At 41.2% G+C, this 26531-nt stretch overlaps 2 protein-coding genes across 5 annotated transcripts in view; both read right to left on the bottom strand.

Annotated features, from left to right (window-relative positions):
• LOC114161066 (protein FAM19A2) overlaps nt 1-9874 on the bottom strand; it is a 75985-nt gene extending 66111 nt beyond the window's left edge. Inside the window, exon 1 of the mRNA XM_028044130.1 lies at nt 9251-9874. The gene's annotated coding sequence lies outside the window, so the exon portion shown is untranslated. The remainder of the gene's footprint in view (nt 1-9250) is intronic.
• A 1050-nt stretch (nt 9875-10924) lies between these two features.
• The window catches only part of etv6 (ETS variant transcription factor 6), a 32564-nt gene continuing 16957 nt past the window's right edge, over nt 10925-26531 (bottom strand). For all 4 annotated transcript variants that reach the window (XM_028044094.1, XM_028044095.1, XM_028044097.1 and 1 more), the window contains exons 3-8: nt 22037-22201; nt 16507-16641; nt 14015-14620; nt 12386-12528; nt 11543-11643; nt 10925-11464 (exon numbers count right to left, since the gene is read on the bottom strand). In XM_028044094.1, coding sequence (XP_027899895.1) covers nt 11362-11464; nt 11543-11643; nt 12386-12528; nt 14015-14620; nt 16507-16641; nt 22037-22201 — 1253 coding nt within the window. In that variant the 3' untranslated portion in view covers nt 10925-11361. The remainder of the gene's footprint in view (nt 11465-11542; nt 11644-12385; nt 12529-14014; nt 14621-16506; nt 16642-22036; nt 22202-26531) is intronic.

Genomic DNA, 26531 nt, shown 5'->3' with positions numbered 1-26531 from the left:
TCTCTCCTCTAGGGGGGTCTTTTATGGGCTCTAGTGTCCCTTATATTAAAGTAGGCTGAGAGGAACGGGGCTCCATTACCATAAGGAAATTTTTCTTGGCTCCATTACAGTCTAACTTTGAGGCAAGTCTCATATTTTCACTGCAGCAAAGGATTTTCAAATCAGTTCTTTATTGGGACAAAACCCAGATGCAGGAAGATGGAAAAATGCCATTCAGAGTTTTAAAGTTTACCACAACTCAAAAAAATCCAACCTCAAAATATGACTGTGAGAGCACATTGGCTGGATCCAATCACTGCCCAATTATACGTCACATTACTTACAAAGATTTTTAGTTCTAAGAGACCCGTGGCAAGACAGCAGTACAGCTACGCTGACAAGTGGTCATTTGATCCGCTTCTCACTTAGGGCTGCGGAGGGCGATCCCATTTTACTGAAGTGGTTAACAGATCATAACACAACTTACACAAGACCCAAAGAACAGAATGAAATTCTGAAGAACATGGCCAATGCAATAATTCAAGAAATTGCAAGTAAAATCAAGGTCAAACTCTATTGTCCAGTTTTCTGTCATTTTTAATGGAACACTGGATGTTTCTGGTGCTGAACATAGGCGTCAGTGCAACGTAGACCATGACCTTTACGGGGTACCTGACTCAACAGGCCATGGCATTACGGTGTAGCAGGTGTGTTGTTGAGGCTCAGTTTGCCCATGTCGGGATTTCCTGGGCAGACTTATAATAGTGCTTCAAACATGGCTGGAAAAATCAAAAGTGCGCAGGCTTCACTGAGGAAGCTGCAGCCACTAGACCTCTATGTACACTGCGTTGCATACTGTCAGTCTTTTTATGGAGACTGGCTGCTTGGCCTTCATACAGATCCACGACTTCCTCTCCTGGGTCTAGCAGTTAGGCATCATGTGGGGTCAGTCAGGAAGATTTAAGGCTAGGTTTGGAAACATTCACACATCTGAAAGTACACCACTAACCACACTGAAACCTCTGTGCCCCAACAAGGTGATCTGTACAACATTCTGCAATACCAACTGTGTCAGGGGAGAGGAATAAGCTTTAACTGCTCAACCTCTTATGCCCAGCTATTGCAGAACTAAGCAAATTTACACCAAAATGTTGAAATTGGCACAGAAACATAAAGATGGAATCCAAATAACCTATTTAGACATTTTTTTCAGCAAGCAAGGGTTATTTGGGACATAGTTACTCTTAAATATTTTTCAGATGGTACAGTGTATATGTCTGAGGGCTAATATACCTCTGAGACACTTTTAAATATGATAAAGCAAAGTTATAGAGGTAACAATACATTTTAAGGACTGATGATCTTTTTCCCTTTACATTTTCAGTATAAAATCAACATCAACTATTTTATTTTACTTATCAGCGTGGCCGCAGGGGTTGCATGTGCAAACCCGTCTGTCTCAGCCGTTGTCTTGATAGTAGTCTGTTTTCTAAAGTCAACGTGATAGAGGAGAAGAGTTCGACCTTGACTGTGACCTGTGAAAGCTATAATGAGTTCTGAACTTCTGAGTCAGCTCAGTTTTTTTTTTTTTTTTTTTTTGTGGTTCTCGGACTGCTGAGAGCTGGTAAACAGGATATTGCGTCCCAGATGAGTTTTGGCTCACATCATGAAAGCCCTGGAGTCCCACAGCTCCCGCACACACCGCAGCACCAGCCATCAAAATGAAATGGAGGGCAGGCAATCGGAGGGAGAGATCAGGGAAGGAAAAGAGTGAGAAAAAGATGTTTCTGCTGTCCAAAATATGACTGTGGGTTTGTTTGGAGGCTCTAGGCGGTTGGAGTTATCCTGCGTGACGGGCACGTGTTTAGAAGTTACTGGGCCACAGAGAGATCAACACCAAGTCGCTACAGAAGAGATCAAATTCTTACATGAGGGAAGAAAACCTGGACACAGACGAATGGATCTTAGTTATTCGTAGCATGTCTTTTTCTCTTCCTTTTACTGTTCTCTGTCCTTCAGTCTCTTTCCTCATCCTATGAAACAGAGTCATGTTTAACTGGAGGACAGTTCTGACAACTAAAATGAGTATGGCCATGTATTTTTGCCCTATTTATGTCTGCTTAACTCTTTCATATTTTGTCCATCACCGAGAACAAAAGTAACATGCTTAATTTCATGCCAACTGATTCAGTTTAATATCAGTGTAGTTTAATCTATTTTTGGAAATTTTATTTTGTATTATAAGTAGCCTTTGAAGCATCCTGTGTTAGCATTTATTGCTGTACCTTCTTATATTTGGTTCTTAACAATGTGTGTACAAAAATCCATATTACAATACAACTGGGGGCTATTTTAACTCCATTGAGGAAAATAGAGAATGGTTGTTTTTTTTCCGGAAATGGCAATAACCTTCTGGTCATTCCTCCCATCTCAGTTGCCTTTCTTTCAACAAAGAAAGGCAACTGAGATGCTTCTAAATCTGAAGCATTTTTCATTGTCTTCATTTGTAACTTCATACAGTGTGTGTGCGTGTGTGTGTGTAATGTTCTTAGGATTGTTTATTCAACTCCAAAAGACATTATTTTCAGTTTTATTCCCATGTTACAAACACATAAAAAGTGAAAAATTTTCATATTTGTAACTGTATTTGGGAATTTGAGGAGCAGTGACTGTTAAGTCTGCTTTTCAGGTTTTTAAGAGGGCAAATCTTTGCTACATGAGCAGACTCTGACAAACCGGCTGCTTGTTTTGCTTCTCAGTGCTACAAAAAATATGATCAAGGTAGGATTTTACTTTTATGTTGCTCTGCTTCAAGAAAGATGAAGAAGAAATTAATATTTCTCCTTTGATCTCTGCAGACCTGTGTAAAATCTGTGCAACCATTAAAGGATTTTTATAAAAGAGAAACAAACATAGACAAGCAGTTCAGAATGTCGGGTTGCTAAATAAGCTCTCTGACTGAAACAAAAATATTAAATTTTGCTGGAAGATCTTTTTCGAGCACAATATACAGAGCTTCCATCACAAATTTCATCGATAAATTCTTAATGAAAGAAAATTCCAGCAGCAATGGAGTAAAGCAGAGATTTTGAAGGCAACTATCCATGGCTCTGTGTGAGATCCCCACCAGATATGAACCGATCAGGCCGATTTCTTGGCCAATATTCAGATCCAGTTTTCTTAATGGTTTTGCCTGCCAGGTTAAGTATCGACTGATTCAAAAAAAAAATCTCATTAAGGTCTACAACACATAACACACAACCTGTGTTTCTTCTAGAAAAACACGAAGAAACTATTTCTTTGTGTTTTTGTCGTACTTTATTCGTGCACAGTGACATTAGAAGGGATTCTAAAAACATATGCATGTTGGAATCCTACACAAAATAAACAAGTTATAAGAGCATATCCATTTATCTAATTTAAATTAATTAAAGAGTCAAACAATTCTAAGCATATCCTATTGGTTGACAGTTTTACAGACAAAAGATAGCAATGGTTTTTCATTACGACAGATTTTATAAATATGAAAACATTATTCTTTTTCTCTGATAAATCAGTTTCAGGAACTTAAGTCTTATGGTTTAACAACCTTAAGTAAAAATAATTGAGGTTTCATAGAATTATGGTGCAAATTTAAAACAAAAATATATTATGAAATCTAAACGCTTTTGTTGAAAGCAAAATGGCTACAATGATTCCCACTGATGCTAAAATAGTATGGCTATATTATATTTAAAATGTATTTAATTTTGATAGGTAGACAAGAACATAGTAAACATGTTTTATATTTGATTATAGTTTGTAGAACATCATGCTGTTTTCCTGTTATGCTCTTTATAGAGACACAGTTTATATTAGCCTGATGATTTGTCAGGCTAACTGCTTAAGCTGAGCCTGGAGTTAGCATGACCACACATAACTTGTCAACAGTAGCTTGAAAAAAGGTTTGCCTTAATCTGATGGGGTGAGGAGACTCACACTAAGCAACTGGAAGTATGACTAAACGGTCAAAATTTCTGTTTCTTATAACTGAAGACAAAGCGCATTAGCATTTTTTAGCTAGCTGGATGGCAGTGCACAGCCACAGGTCAGGTAGGGGAGGCTACTGGAGAAAACTGAACATCATCTCTGGACTTAAAACTGTAGAAATAGCATGATTATAAATTTTGTAAAATTTTTTGTCTGCAACCAGATTTTAGAATTTAAAAGTAAAAAAATAAGACAAACCATAGTTTTTCCAAAATTCCATTGTTTGTTGGAAAATGTAGACTCTGCTACCAACCTGAAACGTCATTAAGAAGCTTTGCATGTTTCCTCAAACGAATGGAAAAAAATGCATACACATGTAGAGATTTTCATCATCACCACATAATGGGTTAACTACTGCATTTAGCACCAAATGAGATAGCTAGACACAGGAGCACCATGACACTTAAACCACACAAAAACTGAAAGAAAAGCCATCAGCAAAAGAAGACAATACAGGTAAAAATCTAGATATTTTTAAAAGTTTTGTTGTCTATCAGTTCTTTCTATAAAGCTGCTGTTTGCTCAGTCACTCTAGTATTTGACTTAAAATTAGAACAGAGGGAGGAGAGCGAGACAAACGAGGAACAGGGAGCTAAAAAAAAACTTCAATCAAACACCTCCACAGAGAGGTGCCAATCAAGTCATTTTCAGAAGGCGGTGGTACTGCCTCACCCATCAACAGGGAATGAACAAGCACATTGCATGCTAAACATGAAACCCTCAACTTCATTGTACGTACAGGAGATTCTTATATCCTGAGAAAACAAAGCTGCTTTCACATGGAAGGGATACATTACTTCTTGTGTCTCTGACCAGACGAGTGCTTTTGTATGTGAAGGAAATTATTTTTTTTTGCAAAGTTTCTTAAGCTCCAGAAATCAAAGAAAGATAATAATAATAAAAAGAAGACAGCCTGATTCTGAGACTCCCTGCTGCTCGTGTCACAGCTGTTTGCTGGCAGCGCCAAGTGGTCGTAGCCGGCGAGGGGCAGCAGACCGTGAAGCCTCCGTGTCATAGCTTTGGATCAATGAAGAGGAGGCAGCACCAGGAGGAGGTCACAGTACCGGTCTGGTGACATTGGCTGATCCGCACAGAGCCGGCCAGACGGACGGCACCGCTTTACCCAGCCCGAGAGGTTAGGAGTGGGTCCATCTGATCTCAGCCAGAAGCCCCAAATCCCACTCATTCACAGCAGCTGCCAGCTATCTGCTGATGGGAATGGCCACTGGGCTAATCACCACTTCATACAGCCAAAAATATGGCCTCAGGTACATCTATCCCAATATAAGTAAAGCTGAAGAAAAAAGATCAAGACATCACAAAGAATTCAGTGACTCAAGTCTTAAGATAAAGTAACACTAGATGAGATAAAATTGGACTTTATGGGAAAGTAATTGAAAAAAATTCAAGTTGCTACCAGAAAACGTTCGATGGGAATTTTCTAAGAAGCCAATGTTCAGTCATACTCGCGCTTAAAGTAGGCAGAACTGTCGAGGTATGCCAGGGTTTTAAACAGGTATGGGTTCAAAATTTTGTAAAGTTAATTCTACAATAAAAAGTCCTTTTTTATATATATATATATATATATATATATATATATATATATATATATATATACAGTATACTGTTTATATATATAAACAAAGCACCACACTAAGTTATGTTTCCGTTCAGTTATCATCCAAATTTTGAGTGAACTAAAATCTTACAAAAAGGAAAATGTGAATTAGACGTTTGGAGCGAATCAACCAGGCTATGCAAAGCGTAATTTAATCAGATGTTGATGTTACGTATGGCTATAATAAACAGGAAGTAGAAGTCGCAAACTAGCATGAACCACATCTCTGAAAAATGAACAGTTCTCCAAGAAATTTGTGGCTCTGGTAAGGCACCGGCCCACCAGGGTGCACTCGCTACGTCAGAACTTATTCAGCAAACGTGTTTCCATCTCACATCTAACTCCTTTGGAAGAGCCAAAACCCACTTCAGACGAGCATAAAAAGTTTTTGTAAAATTGAGGACGTTATTTTAAATTTAGAGATTACTATCAACCATATGTAATGAGATGCTTTAAAATGTGGGGATGAAAAACGTTGATGGGAACACGGTTACTGACTGGAGTTTCTCTGTATATGGAGCCCAGAGCAGAACAGCAGCACCCAACTGCTGAATGTTGTTCATCCATAGCATTATTACCACTGTAATACTCAATGTATTGTAATATTTTTTGCAAAAATATGAGTTTTTCTGATTTAAGTAAAAATGGTTAAATCATGTTATACATTTTTAATTTGTATGCACAGTTTAAAAATATTCTTTTGACTTAAAGTGTACAGACATGAACTTTTGTTACCAGGGTTTCCATAAATTACATTGTCACAATTTCCCATCATACTGTTCCCATGGTGTAACGTCTTTTGAATAAAACGCCAGTGTGACGGGATTTTTCTCTGGCTACACACTGCAAGTCAGCTAGCTGAAAGAACACCACAATAGTGAACTAAATCTAGCCAGTGTTAATCCCGTACTTCTTAAAAGAATATAACTGTAATAATACATACTTTGGGTATTTGTGCAGCAGTAAGAACTGTTGGACACCAATTAATAACGTCTATTTCACATCTAGCCTGGACTCGTGGTATTTACCTCCAGGTGATCGTTCGGTGAGACGTGGCTCGTCTGGAGGCTTTGGGCTGAGCAAGCCGTGCACTTAGGCTGCTCCTTTTTCATATTTAATACGACTTGTTGGTAATTGCAGTCAGCAGGGAAGTTGAGTTAGTGCATGAAACAAGCTGTGAACAGTAATTGGTGCTTTAATTGGTTTTGTAAACATTTATTTCACACGTCGCTTCTTAAAAGCCAAATTCTACCACGTTGTTCAGACGTTTGATGGATTCATTTCCCTCCATCTTTTTTTCTGACCTCAGATCCTCTTTAAGGTAACTTTGACTTTAGATTTTTGTCAAACAGCTTCCAGTTGTTCTCTCAAGTATTAAGCGCCTGTTTGTATTAATTCGGTCTGTGTACCTTTTTGTGGATGCTTTTTGCAGCGTTGAATTGAACAATTTAAACCTAATCCAGTCTGTGCTGCTTCATATTGTCTGTCAGCCTCTGGAACCAAGAAGGGCAAAATGGGAACTGGGTGATAAGTGAGAAAAATATTGACTCACTCTCTGTATTGACTACGATTAATGGTCTAAACATTTATTAAATGAAAAAACTGTTAGCTGAGGAAATTCTCAATTCATATAGAGCCGCTGAAGTTGTAATGCATATGTGCGTGTTATTATGGATAAATGTATTGATAGTCATGTTTTTACATTTTTAAAATCTCTTTCCAAAAACTTAATCCATACAGTGAATGTGAATTAATATATGTACATCTCTGCACTCCGTATACCAACAAAAGTATGTTGTAAACCACAAAGATTTTTCCTTTTTTTCTTTCTATTTCTGTCCTTTCTTGTCTTTTACAGCCACCACTGTGTTCAGCCCACATTACAGAACTGGAAGAAACTTTTATTAGACCTTTTTCATTCTGAGGTTCTGAACTCTTCTTAAAACCTGTCTATGAGAAAACACCTGAAACGAGACCAACCAATGGGAAACCATGCAGCCTATCGTCAGTGTAGGAGGTTGGAAGCTAAACCAAATGAGACTCCAGTGGCGCCCCCCAGAGGGCAGTCTGTAGGCACCCCTACAAATGCTTTTATACCCACGTACCTGTACGTGGGTATAAAAAGTATTTAGGGCGGACTGAGTTTTTTTTAAATTTTTTTATGTTGTTATGAGAATAAAGTTATAATATTACCAGAATAAAGGTGCAAGAAAAGAAAGACATAAAACTGAGGGAAAAAAAGTTGTTTTAATGAGAGAAAAGTTTCGATGGTTTCAAGATCAACTAGATTCTTCCTTCTAAACAGACTCAGTCATTTGAACAAAGTCCTGCTACTCATAATAATTAGACGCTGATGTGTTAAGAGGAAATATTTCCTTATTTGTAGAACTGATACCAAAGTGGAACTTCACAAGACGCTCCACATTCCTCACTTTATTTTACATTTTTTTGTAACACTCATTGTCTAAAAATATTACCTTACTTTTCTAATAATACAAGTTTATTCTGGTAATGTTATAACCAGAATGAAGTGAAGGCGCTTCCACCAACTGAAAGTTATTTCTTTAATCAATGAATATGAACTATTGCTGGATTTATTAACCCTGACACAGCCAGTAGGGAAATGATTTATGCCATTATGTCAGTAGATTTTAACAATCTATTATCATGACATAGTGAAAAAGCTACTTTTTTATTAATCTATAACATGGTGAAAAAATATACACAGAAAAAAAGCCTTAATTAGCGATTAATTAATATTATACTGGAAGTACAATGTATCAGTGCAGTGTGCCTTTAAAATGACCCAGTGCTGGTGCATCTGTATGGAATATCACTGAAAAGTCCATTTTAATTTCAATTCTTGAAATGTGTGGCATTTTGTTCATCAGAAAATTTAAATATTACATAAGAACAATAAAATAGATTTTTAATACATTAATAATTATGGCCCAGGGAAAGAAAAAAAAGTATCCATGTTGAAAAATCTTCTACCTGAATTAGAATCTCCCCAATGGATTTTGCTTCACAATCGTTTTCTGCCACTTACTTTCGTTTTTCTGTTGCTAAATCTGAATTGCTGAAATAAATTTATTGACTTACAAATGTCTTAAGATGGAGCTCAATATCTAACAGGAGCATCATGAATTTCTTTTGAGGTCATCAAACAACACACTTCCAAACTTCCTGGATTTTGCCTCTGCCAGCATCCCTCCCATCATATCTGAGGTAACACACACCGCTCCTTCCAGGCAGCCTCTGTTCACTCTGAGAACCAGCCTGATCTCTGCTTGACTGGCTGGATAAACAGGCATTCAGCTCTCAGGAGAGCAGCCGCGGTTTGTCCAGTGGATTACAGCAAACTTGTGGAAACTGCAGTCAGGGAAGCCAAAGACAACATGGAACTATCCAGCGTTTCTGTCCAGCTAAAACTCACATCAGGACGTATTGTGTCCTGAATTATCTCTGAATTTTGCCGGGTGTTTGTTGGTGTTCATGCCCCTCCGGGTGTGCGTTCTCGCCGCGCGCAAAGCGAACCGTCCCTCAGATCTCCAAGGAACCGAAAAATAACTCGATGCATGCACAGAAACGGATGAGTCGGTGTGGCTCGATCCGAAATCTTACCTGTTTGTGTCCCACTCCCTTCCCGCACCTTAACGCCCGTTTAAAGCATCGGTGGGGCCGCCGCTACAATCCAGCTGCGCGCCTGCGATGTGGAGACATTTGAATCCAGAACGGGCGGAAAAAAAGGGAAAGAGGAGGAAAGGGCGACTTGTCTTTTTTTAATTATTATTTTAAAACACCTCCAGGTGAAATCAAACTGAGAACCGGAGCTTTCTAACAGAAGAACATCTGATCCATGGCAGTCCCGCCCCGCGCTGCTCGTGTCCCAGCCCCGGTAAGTCCACGCAGGAGAGAAGCCTTTCTGCGTCCTGTCGGCGCGCCTTTGGACGGCGGTGCGTGTTCAACACCCAGCAGCTTTCTGAAATAATCAATACTAATACAGATAATCGGATTCAATCAGAAATCGTGACGTATCCGGGTGTTCGGGCTCAGCCCCGGCGGAGGTGGATGCTCCGCAGCGGCTCTTCGCGGTCTGACAGCTCGGCTCTGCGCGCTCCAACTTTTATGGAGACCCCGGAGCGCAGCGCACCGCGGCTGCAGTAATCAGATTACTGAGACGGTCTGCAGCGCGTGCCCAGGAGCTAATTAGCACTGACTGAAACGAAGATCGTGGCATCAATAATGAGTGATGCATTTGGGGGAAAAAAAATGATAGATGATCATTAAGAATCAGCTTTATGCGGTCAACGCCACCTACCTGCCAAACTATAAACTACCCCTAAAACCAGAAACAAAAAATCTTCAGCCCCCAAATATTTTATTAGGATTAGACGGAGTATTAGAAAAAATAATTTAAAAAAATACAATTACGAGAATATAGTCACAATTATGACTTTATGACTACCACGCAGGCCAAAATTGTGCGGGACAAAAAAATAAAAAATAAAATAAAATTAGTCAGAACCTCGAATAGCTTCCAGTCCGCACTTTTGGACTCCCCTGAGTCAGGCAATAATGTGACGTCATTAAAGTTTCACATAGTAAAACTTTGGAATTATAGACCAGAAATTATCATTTTACACAAACAACGTCAGTATGACCAAGCTATATAGGGTCATCATCTCTCTAACTTTATCTATTTCATTATTCAAGGTGTTTATTACATTTATGGATGTTACACTTAAGTTGTTTTTCAACCTTATAGTTTTTAAACCGGACTCATATAGTTTCAAACATATATAAAATAGATATGGAATACAGTTTGATCTAGAAATTCAGTGAAGTTGTTATATACGACGCCTTCCTATCAGAAAATTAACATAGTTAATAATTGTTTACCTTGTCTGATATTCAACTTTCTAAAGCTTCAATAAAAGCTATTAAAACGATTTTATTGCCAATAAAAATGAATTGTATATTTTCTGTATGATAAAATAATATAGACACAATGTTAATGTTAGAAGAAAGTAACATTATTAATTGTATACTACTGTTATTTTAGCCTCTTATTGAACTGAAAGGGCCCAAATTTGCGTCGACTCTAAAAACGTAGCTTCCGGTTTTCCCTGAAAGTGGGCGTGGCTTTGTGTCTGAACTGTAAATGAGACTTTTAATTCAAAAGGCACGCGCCATGAACACCTGTCCCTGCACCTGATGCCCACATAGCAAAGGTTGATCTCTACTGCCACCATGAGGATCTTTAAGGCACCTGCAATGACTTCTCCAGTCTTCACGTTCAGTTTGATCAAAAATGTTTATTCCATAATGAAAACAGTCCTGTCTCACACACAGACACACACACACACACACACACACACTTCTTTTTACAAGTGGCACATTTCCAAGATCTAATGCATGTGGAGAGACAAGCCAAAACAAAGAATCATAGAAGAACAAGTGATTGGCTTTTTGCAGCACAGAAACATAAAGATTCCCCTCAGCAGCGTCCCTCCGACCAATCACAACGCTCCTTCCAACAGGAAGTCACAAGCTCATCCTGAGGCGTTTCACATCTCACTTCCTCTCCCGATGGGAGCCAAACTCCTGGCGTTTATTAAGCTGCTTCTGAAAGGCATTGGTGGCTGAGGCTGTAGTAAAGTAGTCCATGGAATTTCCCCCTCCCCCATTAACCCCTAACCTCCACCCTCCCTAACCCTCCATCCCAGAGCCGTTCAGCATTCCTCTTTGATGTAGATTTGTTCGTCTGTGTCTGAGTCCAGGTGCTCCAGCCGCTCCGTCTGGCCGTTCATGATCTCATCGGGGGTCTTCATGAACCTGAGGGGGGAGGGGGGTTATCTAGAGCTCAGAGGAGAAGAGGGTGTGGGGTGTCGGGGGGGTGGGAGGGAGTGTTACCTGAACAGGAGTCTCTGTCCAGGCTCTTTCCTGATGATGTTCAGTTTGTAGTAGTGTCTCAGTGCTCGCGACATCTTCTCGTACGTCATGTTGGTTCTGTTCTGTTGGGGATCAACAACAACAGGGTCAGAGGTCAAACATCTTTTTACAAAAAAAACAAACCAAAGCAAAAAAACATTAGATTCAAGGCAGGTACTTTCTAGAGAGAAAAATGCTGTAAATGTAAAGCTCCAAAAATCAGAGAAAGGAGAGAAGGAATGTCTAAAAGGAATGAAGGAAGGAAATGGAGACAAAATGAATTAACACAAAGGAAGGAATGGACAAAAGGAAGGGAAAATAGAGGGGGAAAGGAAAGCAAAGCACAAAGAAAGGAAAGTTATATGAAGGAAAAGACAGACAGGAGGACACTAAAACAAAATAAACGAAGAAAAAGCCACTAAAAGTTATTTTTGTTTCCAAGAGAAATCAATATTTATTTAGTAAAACAGAAAAACATCTGGAAGCTCCAGCATTTCTCTCTACTGGTCCCTGAACAATGATAGAAGTACATTCCAGAGGATCCCGCTTACAGTAAACTTTCCTTTCATCTCACTGGAACTTCTGAAACGTCTCATTAAGAGGGAAACAAAAACCCCATGTTTACAAATCATACCAAGAGATGGATATGTTTATGGATTTGAAAGTTTCTGAACAAATCTACTTCAATTAAAAGTCGGATTTGTCTCCATTTTTCTTTGTGAGACTACACAGCAGAAAACCCCATTTCATGAGGCCGGTTGCCATAACGGTGGGATGTTTGTTTGGGGTCGGCGTCCAGGAAGGAACAGGAAGTGGTGCGTTTACCTTGTGGTTCCCCCAGAGCCTGGCCAGACCATTGGGGTCCATGATGCGGAAGACTTTACTGTCGGGGTCCTCCCAGCGGATGTAGTTCTCGTACCTGCTGTCTGACAGGAGCTGGTACACGTAGTCCCACAGCAGCCTGCAATCTGGGGAGAACACACAGGGGGCGCTCTGGTTCAGCTCACTCCGTTTCCAAAGAAACACTCCCAACACCAGCTGCGTTTCTGTCACCAGTGTGCACAAAACTTTGAAAACACGATGTCACGATTGTGGTGTTTCTATTAAATAAAAAAATTATAGTTAAATCCGACGTGAATATGTATGTTCATGCGATAAATCATTAATAATCATGGCAGTGACGAATGTAAACATATATATTTTAGCCATGGCGCTAGCTCTCAACACTGAGCCATCATTGAGGCGTTGGAGCGACACTCAGTGGAAACGTATGCGGTGTTTTGGGGAAATTGCCATTTTACAGAAGAGTGATCAATTCAACATGTTCAAATGACAAACTCAACTTTTTATGAACTGTGACATTAGAGCTGGGTAATAATCATGATATAAAGGTTTCATATCGGTCCATAGATAATTATTGATCAGGTTTTTGTTGTGAATATTTGAAATACTGCCACAGTGGTGGCATAAAGTTTTGTTTTAGCCACAGTTTTCACTCCATGCCGGTTATGATGCCACCCTCCTAGCTTAGCTCACCAGGACAGGCTGAGCGGCTAACGCCTTTCCTCTGCCTACAGAAGGCTGAGCCATTCTGGATTGGAGTTCAGTTAAGTTATTGAATATTCTATTGGATATATTAACTATTGATTTTGATCACATGTCTATTGTGATATATATTGTTACTGATTTATTGCCCAGCCCTACACTGTGTGTTTACAAACCAGTGTGACTCCTGAAAAAAATGTTTTGATAAACACACCAATGTGATACAACTGAAAAACCTGAACCAAGCGTACAAAACGTGTTCTTTGACATTTCCGCTGTTCCATTAAAACTGCTGTATGTAACTTTTAAAAAATATATTTTTTACATATGTACTGAATACTGTAATTGTCATGACAGTATGAAATAATTACTTTAAAAAAAAATCAAGCTCCTCTGCCTCCTTCTAGTGCCCACTAGAAACAACCAATCAGAGCCAGGAGGCGGGCCTTAGCACTGTCAATCACAAGCTCATATTGCTGCTCATCCGCCCCGCCCCCCACTATCTACTACACTGCAGCTAACAGAACGTATTGTGAATGCTAGGTTAGTTAACTTGGCCACTGATTATGTCGGAAACGGTTTTTCTTTCACAGTAAGTTGTTTCTCTGCAGCATGTACACAAGAATGATTGACAGCTCTAAGACCCTCCTACTGGCTCTGATTAGTTACTCTTGGTGCGTTTCATCAGACAGCGACAGTAGCTCATGGACATCAATCTTTTCGCTTTTTATCTGTCTCATATTGACCCAGCATGGCAATAATTTTAACAAATATGTAAAAACATTCTTTATAAAAGTTGCATGTTGCAGATTTAAGTGAATTTATTAGCAATATTCCAGTGAGCTGTGTTGTGGTCAGTGGAAAGGCAGCTGGTGTTTTGTGATGAAGGACAGGAAGTGATGTGAAGACCTGCTATCCGGCCGATGGGCATCTGCTGCTCCTCTGGAGGAGACACGGGCATGATGACGTGGTTCCTGTAGAGCGCCTCCTCCTGTTGCTGCAACAGCTGCTGCTGGGCCAACTGCTGCTGCTGCTGGTGGTGCTGGTGGTGGTGCACATGCACCTTGCTCTCACGCCCGTTCTCCATCAACACCTGGGAGGGGGCCCCGGCGCGGCTGTGCCTGAAGTCCAGGCCGGCCCCCCCGCCTCTGCTGGGGCTGAGCAGCAGAGGGTTCAGGATGGTGCTGGGCATGAGCTGGATGACGCGGGGTGGCCCCGCCTCCTGGAGCCCCGGGCTCCGGGCCTCCCTGGGTGCGGCGCAGGGTCCGTTGGGGGCCGGCGGGGACACGGACAGCGGATACATCTCCTCGGCCAGGTGGTGGTTGCTGTCAGGCAGCTGGGAGAAGCTCTGCAGCGGGTCCTCGCTGGCCGAGCGGGGCCGGTTGGGCTCCGGGGGCGACCGCCTCGGGGCCGGGTTGAGGGGGGACCGGGAGCGGGAGCGGCGGTGCCTCAGCTCGATGGTGGGCGGGTTCTGTGGGAGGGGTTCTGTACCTCGCGGCGCCCGCCGTACCGTCTCTGAGGAAGCAGACATATTGGATTTTAGCTATTTATATTTATGTAAAGGCTTCCAACCAGCAGCAGGGTAACGTTCCTACAACAAACCACAGCTTTTACATTCAAATGTACAACTTCAAGCAAATGTTTGATCTCTACTAGATGAATATTCTCCAAAAATAAAACACCTGGAAAGGAAAAGGAGGAGAAACAAATATTGATTTCATACTGCAGGCGTGTTCCTGGTTGTGGATATTTTCTGTGACTGCTGGGAAGTTAAACGGTTTCATTACTGCATGCACATGCACAAATATTCCACTAGATGTCCCTGGTGTCACTCTGAGTCTGAGCCGAATGTGTCAGGGAGAAGATCTGAAGACAAGAGGGTGCTGAGGAAGGATGGAAGGAATTAACAAAGGAAGGACTGAATGAGGGAAGGAAAGGATAAAAGGATCAAGCAAGTTTGAAGGACATGTGGAATAAATGCAGCAATGACTGAAATCTGTAAATGTTTTTGAAAACTTGACAGATTCTATAACCCCTAAATGTAAAAGTACTGAACAGAACTTAAACAACCGTTGAGAGTAAACTAATTCAGTGTGGAAACAATGTTGACGCTCTTGAGTTCTCTGAAACATTAGGAAGGTTGCAGGTACCTGCATGTGAGTGATCAGTGGCATAGGAAAAATAGCTAAGAGTGGCACCGACAACAAAGCAGGAACTCACCACAGCAAATGAGTCACTTTGCATGAACTCTTTATTGTTTAACTACACCAGCACTTCCTGGTGGAGCAGGTTTTACTGTCAACACCAGAGTTACGGCTCAGTCCTATCTGATTGCTGCCGAGTCACATTTTCTTCCACCCGACCCAGGAAGCAGTTTCAAGTATTTCACCAAACTTGGTCGGCACTTCCTCGAATGGAACCAACAAGGTAGTCTAATGGGACTCACATCGCTGCCTTACACTTTTATTAAGCTAACGCTTTTGCTTACATATTTTGGAGGACTTTGCATAGTTTACATATTTACCAGAACTCTTAATCTCTTTGGTCAAGTTTGTACGGCAGCAAACCCGGGATCAGGCAATGATTTTCTGACTTTCAGAGATGTTGTTCCTTGGACAAGCATAATTTAGTTGGAAATCTCTGCCACTGTTAATCAGAAGCTGAAAATGAGCCCTGTGACTGCGATGCTAGTGTATATGCCATACAATTAAAAACAAGGATTTATTACTAAAAAGCAACAAACATCACAAAATGCTTCAAAAATGACTTCAGGTCTATTTTTCACATCATTATTTAATGCCTGTCTGTTTACACAAAAGGCCGGTGTAAAAGGCTCAGAGCAACCTGACTAGCTAAAATCCAGTTGGTGGCTAATTATGCTTACATTTGTTGTTGGCTGCCAGCATCAGATTAGCTGAGCTAGGGGCTTCAGATTAATGGCAGGAAAAAGAAGCCGTATCAAGCATTCACTGCAACTTTTTTCTCAGTTTGAATTGCGATAAACACGACCTTAAATAAAACTATAACTAAGAACTGAATAACTAAAGCAGCCTACCCAACATAGTGCTTTAAATACAATATAGTGGCATTTTAAGCCATTTTACAAAAGCAGGTTTTGTACTTTTGTAACAAATGTATTTATTTTTATTTATAAATAAATAATAAAACATGATGTCACAAAGAGCACAAAGCATAGATCTGCCCTTTATGGATGTGGTACATTATTACCAATATCTGAGCTAGATCTTTTTTTTTTTTCCAATATTGGGATCGATACAGATCTTAATACTGGATTGGTGCATCTCTAATTCTAATTGGTAGTCATTATTAGTCTCCAAACAAAGGCTAGAGAAATCTGAAGTGTATCCCTGAAGCAGGAAGCTAGAGAAGGGAGGACTGACCTTCGAGCTTCAGATGATGCACAGCGCTTTCAGGCAGCGAATGGAAAGAGTTCCCAGGAAAGTAAGCAGACGGGCAAAACACACTGGACTTCCGTTGCTTCAGTATGTGCTGCAGCAGCTCATACAGGACATCCCCTGCAGAAAGCAAAAGGTCATAGGTTATCATACGTCTCCCGGTGATATCTGACGCCTGCATGACACGGGACATTAGCGGTGTCGTCAGACGCAGTGTCCGATTCCCCTTCTTCTTCTCCTCTGTGCTTTCCAGGATCCAGCCCAAACGATGCTGCCGTTATTGCTCAAACTTCCTCTGGCTTGAGCAATTCAGGACAAGACTCATCAAACAAACAATACTTCTGTTAGTAGAGACACTTCTTAGATAGTCTACCCCAGACTGTGAAGACATCATAGACTGGGACCTACTACAACCAGCTCATAGCATTCAGTTTGTATTTCAATCAATGTTTGCAATATCAGTGCCTCAGTATTCCTCAGTGACTGCTCATTAGAGATTACTACATTCTTGTATTATTCTTGAGTATTCTAGCATCACTTTAATGAATCACAAGCAAACGTTAGATTAGAACCAAGTTATGTTTTTTTTTTTCCCTTTTTTTTCTCAGAGTTTTTATGGCGCTAGTGGCTCGTATTTTTTCTACAGTAGGCTGACAGGAAACAGGGATGGAGAGGGGGGAAGACATGCGGTAAAGGTCGTCGGGACCAGGAGTCGAACCCGCAACGTCCGCGCCAAGGACTAAGGCCTCCAAACGTGGGGCGTGCTAACCCCCTGCGCCACCACAGCACGCCCCTGAACCAAGTTATGTTTGTTTGTCTGTTTGAGGTTCTCCTTTAGGATCATCAGAAAAACATGGTTGATAAAAAACGACTACTTTGTGTAGTACCTTCCATTTTTAGAATACTTCAATTTGTCTGTACATTTTTAAAATGCAACATCAGTGAAAATGTCACATCAAGATTTAAAAAAAAAAAGTGCATCTGTATCTACCTCTTGATTGGCAAATCAAATTTGTGCCACAAACTCATCTAAAGAGTCTCTTTGTTGCTTTGGCTGCCTGAAACCACAATTCTACTTAATCAAATCTAACAGTGGTTCGCTTCCAAATGACTGTTAATTGGCGCAGTGAACCAGGTCTACATGGGGTTTAGGGATCCTATTATTTGTAAAGTATCAATCAGTTTTGTACAGTGATGATGAACATCTATCTGCCTCGCTATTACTGATTTCAAACAATTCAAATAACTAAGAGGACCTTTTTCTCATCTAAATGCAAATCTAAAGTTAGAGCTGTATGAATAAAACAGAAAATGCTCTGAGAAGTTAGCTTGTACGCTTCAATTTCCAGTTTGATTTGCCAGTCTGAAATGCAAAAATCAGATCTATTTCCAATCATAAGTGCCACTCCACAACTCCTAGAAAAACAGTTGTCGGTGTGGACAGTGTTACTGAGTGAAGGACAGACTCAAAGTTAGCCATTTTTCCCATCAGAGATTGTGAAGCACATCGATGCTAGAACCTTTTGAAAAAGAAAGGACAAGTCGACACGTGTCTGCAGTTCACTGATGCTGCAACAGAGTGCAAGACAATGGAGTAGATGAAAGTTCCTCTGTTTTATCCTTTTGAGCTCTCACCTCTTCTAACATAGATGATGATTGATGTTGTAGAACAGGAAGGCCAGGAAATATTTGGAATGCTGTTCCTCTGTGTCTCTATATCCCCAGCTGCCCTCAAACGTTTGCAACAACTGACTTTCCCGTCACCATGGAGGAAATCTGGACATCTCTTGTTTGCAGGATTGTTTTAATTGAGCCACAGTGGAGGCTTTTTGATCATGAAGAGACTGTTCAGGGTGGAATTTAACTCCAGACTCTAAAACCTTCATTTGTTTTTAAATGCGTCGGGTGGTGGACATGCTGGTGTGCTTGAGATTATCTTTTTGCTGCATAAAACAAGTTTACTGGAGTTCTAGGTCACAAAACTTCTATGCTGGGGAATTCATGGTTCCATCATTTCTCATGACAAATTTTGTAATGTCCCTGCTTCCCCACTCCAACGCAGTCATAAATTGGTAGTTTTCATGGACATGTATGGTGGACGTCCGCTTTGAGTTGAACCTCTGCAGAGTAAAAAATGTTCGGGTTTCTGGGGGTCTTTGTGACCGAGTACTCTGTATCGCTCGGTAAACTGCTCAGCAGGAAACGCATCAGACTCTTGAGAGTCAGCCCAACCAGTCCCAAGAACACGCAACAGCTTGTCTGCCCATTTCTTTGCCACACTAACAGCTGTACCAGGCGCCAAACTAGCTTGTAAAATTTGCTGAGCTTGGGAAATTGAGAACTTTTTTTTACGAGAAATGTAGGCAATCTGTACGCTTGACAATAAAATCTCCACCATCCATGGACAGTGTCCGCAGAGTCATCATACACCTGAGTGTGTGGTAGCCTTAAAGCCGCAGAACAGACCACGCCATCACACTGCCACCACCGTCCTTTACTTCCATACGGTTTATTTTCTAGAAGCTCGACTTATAGTGAACCAGATGCAGCCAACGTTCCACTAAGTTCCAGTGGGGAATTTTACTTCTTCCCAAAAGACAATGTTGGTTTGGACAGACTTGTGCATGTATTGAAAGATATCATCAATTGAGAAGTGACGTTTTTATTGATTTTAATTTTGATGTCAATATCAGATTATTTCAAACGTTGAAGTATGACAAAAACGGCAAAAAACTGAAAATGGACAATAAGAGAGATTGGAAATGACTGACTAAATAGAGAAAGCATCAACTGGGCTGTTGAGGGAAAGTCATTAGCAATCTGTGAACATATAAAAGGACCATTGTGCGACATGATCCTGGCCCTCTCCTGGTCGCAGAGCAGCGTCCGAGGGCAGGAACAAAGCCTGAGCAGGAAGGTCACTCAATGATTTCCAGCCTCAACATTTACACAAGCAGCCACCAGTCCGGATGGTGTGATCTCACCAACACACGGTCAACCGGCTCACGCTCTGAACCGCCTAACATAACAAGGAAATGATTCTCATAAAGGAAGCAAGGGTGAACACACACAAACAAAGGCACACATACACACACGCATGCACCCCCACACACACCCTTTCAGTTCTCACTTTCTGGCAGTGTGGGGAAAATTCCTGCTTCCTGCTCTTTTCTCTGATTCCTTTATTTAAAATAGTCTGCTTGTGAAAAACTAAGGTGTGCTCAAAATAAGAGGTTCCTTTAGAAGACATAAAACAGGATATTTAAAATTTCATAATATCTGTTGAGTGATTGGTGTATGGCTCACACTCGCCATGATGTAAGTTATTCCATCTTTCAGAGACGCGTTCCATGATAAGGAAACAACCTTCTTGGAGCTTCTACAAAGGGAAGCATGAAACCCCAGAGACTGATGGGAAGTCTGTGCCTATAAACATACAAAGGAGGAAATAGACGCATCACAAGCCAGAAAATTGCTCTCTTCCCTAAAGTGAGATTTAGACTGATACCACTAACCGCTGGCTGTAAACAACTAATTCTGATGTTAAAAAAATCCCCTTCCATTTTAGTTATTTGACCTTATGAGGCAGGCTTTGTGAACAAAACACCTAATATGACCCGAGAAGATCATGAATCATTTCCTCCCACTTTTCTCCTCATCGATTACTTGACAGCATGGGAGATTTGTTTGCTCACAGCTGAAAGGGAAATGAGGTGAGCTGTCAGGTTGGTCACTTCACTGGCCTCCAGGCCAGGAAATAAGTCTGCTCCTATTTAGTTTTAAAGATTTGCCGGACATGAAAATAAAACCAGCTTATCTAGCGATGTCCAAAAACACATCATTTATAGTGAAAACATTTTTAGGAGCCATTGACGATGCTTAGAAGCAGGGTGACAACTGCAGCCAACAGCTCGTGTCAAAGTCCCAGATACCTTCCCACAGTCACTTGCAATTGTTCTCAAAGTATGTGTGGAAAAGTCAAAAGTTCACTAAAATCCTTTAACCAACTCCTTTCTATCTATGGCCCAGTTTTTAAAGTCCCTATTTTCAAGTCACTCTGGATGTGCAAAACGTAGAATAACTTCAGCACACTGCCAGTTAGCTGACTGTGCTAAGGCACCAACTTTTTTCTTAATTTACGAGAAATGCGTTTAGAAATCACTAAAACAAGACATTTCCAACGTGGAAACTGAAAGGGCCCCACCCTTCACTGTTGGTAAGGAAAAGTTGTTTTAAAACTAGTTTGAAAGCTAGAAGTATATTTGTTAAACAGGCAGGCTGCCAGAGCTGACACACCTCAAACTTTAACAAAGTCAATTTGGTCAGTATGAAGTCAAGGACTGAGGGAGTAAAGGTTATCAAAAGTGAGAGTTTTCAGCATGTTTAGGAATTGCTTTCCATGCGTAACCGCAAGAGCCAAACAGCAAATGTGTACAATATGAAAGCAAGTTTTCTTTCTGTCAAGCGTTTTGCTTACGTTGCTTTCACCATAACATTAATGTACTAAAACAGCAAAAATCAACATTTAGGTTTTTAAGAAGTCTGAAAAGCTTTTTAAAAACCCATCTCAGAATTTTCATTTTTGAAACATTGTTACACTGGGCAATGGGTGTCATTTTACAAGTGCCAGTATAATAAAATAATAGTCTATGAAAATAGTTTTACAGTCACCATGGTACCAGCAGAACCAGCCTAATTAAATTTAATGACAAATGTCAAAATGATTTAAAACTGAAGCAAGATGAAGTTTGGAGGATTTTTTATTTTACTTATTAAATGTAACATCCAGAGGATATGAATAAAAACGTAGCATCTTGTCCAGCCTTGGAGTTGGATTGATCCCTTACCTTATTTCTAAATTTATCAAAGCTTTATTTATTCTCGTACGACTTTCATCCTAAACCACATCACACAGCGCCTGTGTGGAGCCTGAAACAATGTTCTCTACTCCACAGTCGAGACTTTTATTTTCTTTCAAATCTTCCAGACAGACTAGCAGAAACGGGCTGAGAAAATCAACTCAATATTTCATTTTACTTTCAGGCGCCTCTCCGCTGGTGTTGCTCGGGCGACAGTTGAGGTTGCTTTCTACTTCCTGATGAACCGTCTCCTACTTCCTCTCCCCCAGCAGTCGCGCTGTAACAGCTGCATCCCTCGGCTGTCACCTCGCACCGCCACATCATCTGCTCCTGCTGCCGTTACTGATTTATTTTCCATTTTGGAGGTTTGATATGAGCAATTGAAAAATTGCACAAGAACGGAAGATTTCTGGATGAGATTGACGTAATAGTTACTGTAAAGTAAGATTGAACCAATGTTTTTGAAGGTTTTACAAAACTTGCAACTATTTTCCACCCCGTAATTCAATGATCTGTGATTTGCATTTCCTTTCTAGCTGCTAAATCTTTTTTTTTTCCCTAGTGTAGACTGAAATGACTCATTTTTAGAATATTTCACTGATACACTCAAAGCTCGGAGTGCGCTCCTGTTTCCAGAAGTGCATAAAGAGAAATACCGGAGTGAGGGGATCTGTAGCGGAAGTCCTCCTTGGTGAGGAGAAGCAGGGCCTTGCCGTTCATCTGGAAGGTGCCGCTGGTGATGGGCCGCAGCGCAAACTCCTTCTCGGCCCACCGCAGCCACTGAGCCACGTCTTCCCGGCTCCAAAACACTGGCTGCAGGCCTGGAGGTGGAGAACGGAGAAAAAGTCAGGGTTTGGGGGAGACGGCGACAAAATGGAGAAGAAAAGAAGGAAAAATGAGTCGAGTGTTGAAGAAGCAGACGGGTGGGGAGGCGGCGGTGGTGCTGGAGGCGGAGGAAGGAAGAAAGAAGGAAAGGCAGGAAGGAGAGCGCGGGGAAGGGGGAGGGCAGGGAGGAAGGAGGCAGTAAAAAGGATATTGAGGAAGTGGAGATAAAAGCCGAAAGGAGGGAGTGATTACGGGAATGGCAGCAGAGATAAAGAAAAAAAAAGATGAAGGGGGAGACAGAGTGAGAGGGAGAAGAGGTTAGAATAAAATATTAAAAATGATAGGTTAGACGTAAAATTGCTGAATGAATCAGACAGGAGGTGCTGAAGAAAAAAACTCAACATGTTTTTAAATATATATATATATGTATGTGTGTGTGTGTGTGTGTTACAATACACTTTGCTGTTTTGTTCTGTTAACCCTGAAGACGCACGTTAGCGGATGGAAGGTTGATTGGTTTGTTTTCAGAATGAGACACGCATGACAGGAAAAATGAGCGGAGGAAACAAATCAAACAGTCGCTTTTTTATTTCCCTTCTTCACACCTCGTGTTTCGCTCACTGGCCAGGGAACAAGAGTGGAAGAAAATCTATTATAACGACCGAGAAGTATTTACAGTCACCTGAAAAAGTACAGAAAATACCCTGTTAGGAGAAATCTTTATGACCCTGCTGAAAAACGTGGTTCATGGAGGAATCTCTCATTTTAAGTAAATTATTAAACAAATTGCTCAAATATTCTGAAAACCTGTTTATTTCCTTGTCCTGGTTTTTGATTTTGCTGGTTAAACGTCTAAAAGTCGAGAACAGAAAAGCAGGATGAGTATTTAAAACAGCTTAAAATAAAAAAGTTAAATAATCGTCTCTTTTCTACTAAACAATCACAACCTTTCTACATTTCCGAAACCACATGCACAAAAAAATTGTAAAACGAATGCGGGGTCAGTGCAAAACCGCCAGACCGTGGGGTCCAAGTAACTCCGTCTCTTAAAACAACAGAAGGACTAAATAACTGTTTGAAAATTAATATTCATTATTTACTTAATACTTCGGAAGTTCTTTCTAGAAAATGCTGCTGCATTTTTTTTATTGCTACACCCTTTGCAATGAAGTCACATACCAACATTTTAATACATAATAATTTAAACTTTATGGCCTTTTTTTGTTTGTTTTTGCCTCAAAAATCATTATCGAAAAGATCTTTGGTTAAAATGTCAAATGTTTCCAAATCGACCACCAAAAGCATTCAGCAACCGATTTTTGGCCTGCATTTATGCCAGTCAGCATGCGATACCGCTGCCTCATCATATCACTCTTCTCTTGCTGGAACCTGATGATCTACAGTATGACTCAGGCTCACCTCCCTTTTCTTTCCTGTATCCTCTTCTCTGTTTCGCACAGGTGAAACCAAACCGCTAAGCGTGTGCCGCTCTGATCAGGCCGTCCACGACGCCCACACCGAGCACAAGCCGCTCATTTCTTACGCCCGACTTATCGGACAGACTCGAACACTTCCTCTGGGAGTCGGACAGCTGTTATCTTTGGCCGCCAATGTCACTTGTCACACAAGTAATAAGAACCGTGTGTCTGCTTCCACTCCCTCCCCCTCGCTTTCCGCTCACCCCGACATGTCAAACAAAGGAAGTTTTCAGAGAGCAATCGATCTAAAATGACACTCTGTCCAGATTGTCAGATTTCTGTTTCTTCCCTTTCCTTCTAGGCCTCTATATTCAGTTGGCGATAAGCCAGGAAGGGTCGAGGTTATCTGAAGCACAGCTCTGACCCTCAGCCTGTCGTCTGAGGAAGGTGTCTGCAAATGGGATTAAAGTACTTCACAACAACAAGGGTTGTGAATAAAAATTTTTTAAAAAGTTGGATCCTATTTTCTTGGTGGGTTTCTGCTTCATTGACAAAATCAGCCCAGCACAAGTCAAATTTGCCATCAAAATGCGTCAACCTTGTAGCTTTCTGTGCCGGAAAATAGAACCACAGCAACTGTGATACAGCTGAATGCATCCCCGACTTATTAATATTGAATCAAGTTGCCATCTGCACGACGTGCACCAGCTGTACTTTGGTCTCCCGTGGCCGAGTTGTGAGAGCGGTGAAGCCAGGGCGGGCAGAAGTGAAGCTCAGGTCAAGAGGTCACGGCTGCGGTATGCTCTCTCCAGGGCCGGAGAGCCGTTCCGCCTGTTCCAAAAGCCCTGTGAGATCCGGTCTGCCGGCCTCGGCCATCTGCACAGGGGCCGGAGGAGGAAGCAGCGAGGGGAGCAGAAGGAGGGAGGAGGAGGAGGAAGAAGGGGGCCCAAACAAACGTGTCCCACAACGCTCTTTGGCAGGAAGTAATCCAGCGTGGGCTCCTTTTCAGCACAGGAAGCTTCCTGTGGCAGGGTTAGAGAGCAGCGCAGGGAGGTTCAGTAACTGACAGCGGCACAGAGACGAAAAAAAAGGAAGAGAGGAAACAGAAAGGAAAGTGTGGTGAGAGCAGCAGCGGATGGTGCGTCAAGACAATAAATTGAGGCAGGGTGGATAAAACAGCAATAGGACTAAACAAATATGCAAGAAGAGGAAGGAAAGGCACACAGGAAGGGAAACGGATAACTAATCCGGAGAGCAGATCGAGTTTCCAGAGCCGGACGTCATGTCCAGTCTCCAATTCCTTCCTTAACTTATTTCTGTGGCAACTTGTGTTTATTCTAGGATCTAATCTGCACAGTAAGCAAAGTCCACAAGGGGGATCAGACCATAAAACAGGTTCATGAAAAGTTCCTTCATAACAATATGTAACACTGCTATATACAGTGAATAGATCCTAACATTTACATGGCCTTGGGGAGTGATGATGGCATATTCACAAGCTGTCAGTCAATGTGAACATTTAGAATGGCTTCCAATATTAAAACAGAAATAGTTTTTATTTTGTCACCAAGACCGTAAACCAAGTATCTTTTTCAGTCTTGCCGGCCCACATGTCCATAATAGATGCTACATACAAAAGACTTCCTGCTTCATGGAGCAGCTATTGGTTCAATGCATAGAAATTATACTAATCCAAGCAACAGATCGTTTCTAGTAACAGACATCACTGATAACTTTAGGAATACACTGCGTCGGCCAAATGTGCTACAGAAACCATAAATAACCACTAAAAATAAAAGTTTTGGTTCTGAAATGTCCTGATGAACACTACAATATAGGAAACAGCCCACTCCACTACGCCTGTTTAGTCTGAATTCTAGTTTGACTTCACATGAAGTAAACTCTGGTGCGTTCTAGTGTACATGTGAACGCCAAGTGGACCGTAGATCGCTTCAGATGCAGGAAGTGAACTACACTGCAAACGAGGGAGTCCAGCCCTCACAGGAGAAATGACTCATGATCTTTTTCCAAAGACAAAAGATCCTACAACCACTTAAATTTCATGCCAGTCCATTTTTTTCATATTTCGTGAAGAAGGAAGTTTCGCTCAGTGTCTTTATTAGAGGCAGGTTTTTACATTGTTTCTTCAGTCATTCTTGGTGCAGCGCCACCACAGGCAATGGAGGCAACAGGTTCTCCAAAGGGTTTGGTTCGTTTTTACACAGTACAATGAGAAAGCAAACTGCACCAGATGAAAATGTAACATGTTCTAGTTTTGCTCTCCAATCGAACCAAGTCTACCAGACTGTCAGGTGTGAAAGCATCCTAAAATGCTAATGGTAGAAGGTTGATCTTGTGTCTGTGTTGATTTGGCCATATGTTTTAGATCATTCGTCTGCTAAAAGGTCCAAAGATGACCTATTTTTAGTTTCCCACCCAAAGCTACCAGGTCTTTACTTAAAGATCCTGATATTTTCAAAGGTTTATGATGTGATGCCTTCTGGAATGGAATATGCTTTATTGATCCCTAAGGGGAAATTGCTGATTAGTTGACAAGCTACCCAAGCTGATGATGTTTACAGGGCTGCTCCACAGCAGGACAGATCCTCCACCATAGTGACTTTCTTTCCCACCCACCTGTATATTTCAGAAAAAACCAAAGAACAGTTCTGTTGAAGTCCCAGTAGGCATTAGAAGACACACATAAATGTCCTGGACACGGGGGAGCAATCGGTTTGGGAGTTCTTGCTTGGTTTCAATTAACTAATCTGGGCAGAACTTTTTTTTCTGTTTTTATTGTGTCTTTTGTCAGGATGTTGAAGTGGGCTTTGTTACTACGGTGATGTAAGGTGCCATGGGGGAGAAGCATGTGGACTTCCTCGAGGTTCTCCACCAAGTTTCTTGTGTA

The sequence above is a fragment of the Xiphophorus couchianus genome, chromosome 17 (genome assembly GCF_001444195.1).
Source record: "Xiphophorus couchianus chromosome 17, X_couchianus-1.0, whole genome shotgun sequence".
In the NCBI taxonomy this organism is placed as follows: Eukaryota; Metazoa; Chordata; class Actinopteri; order Cyprinodontiformes; family Poeciliidae; genus Xiphophorus; species Xiphophorus couchianus.
This window is presented reverse-complemented; position numbering and strand designations above follow the sequence as displayed.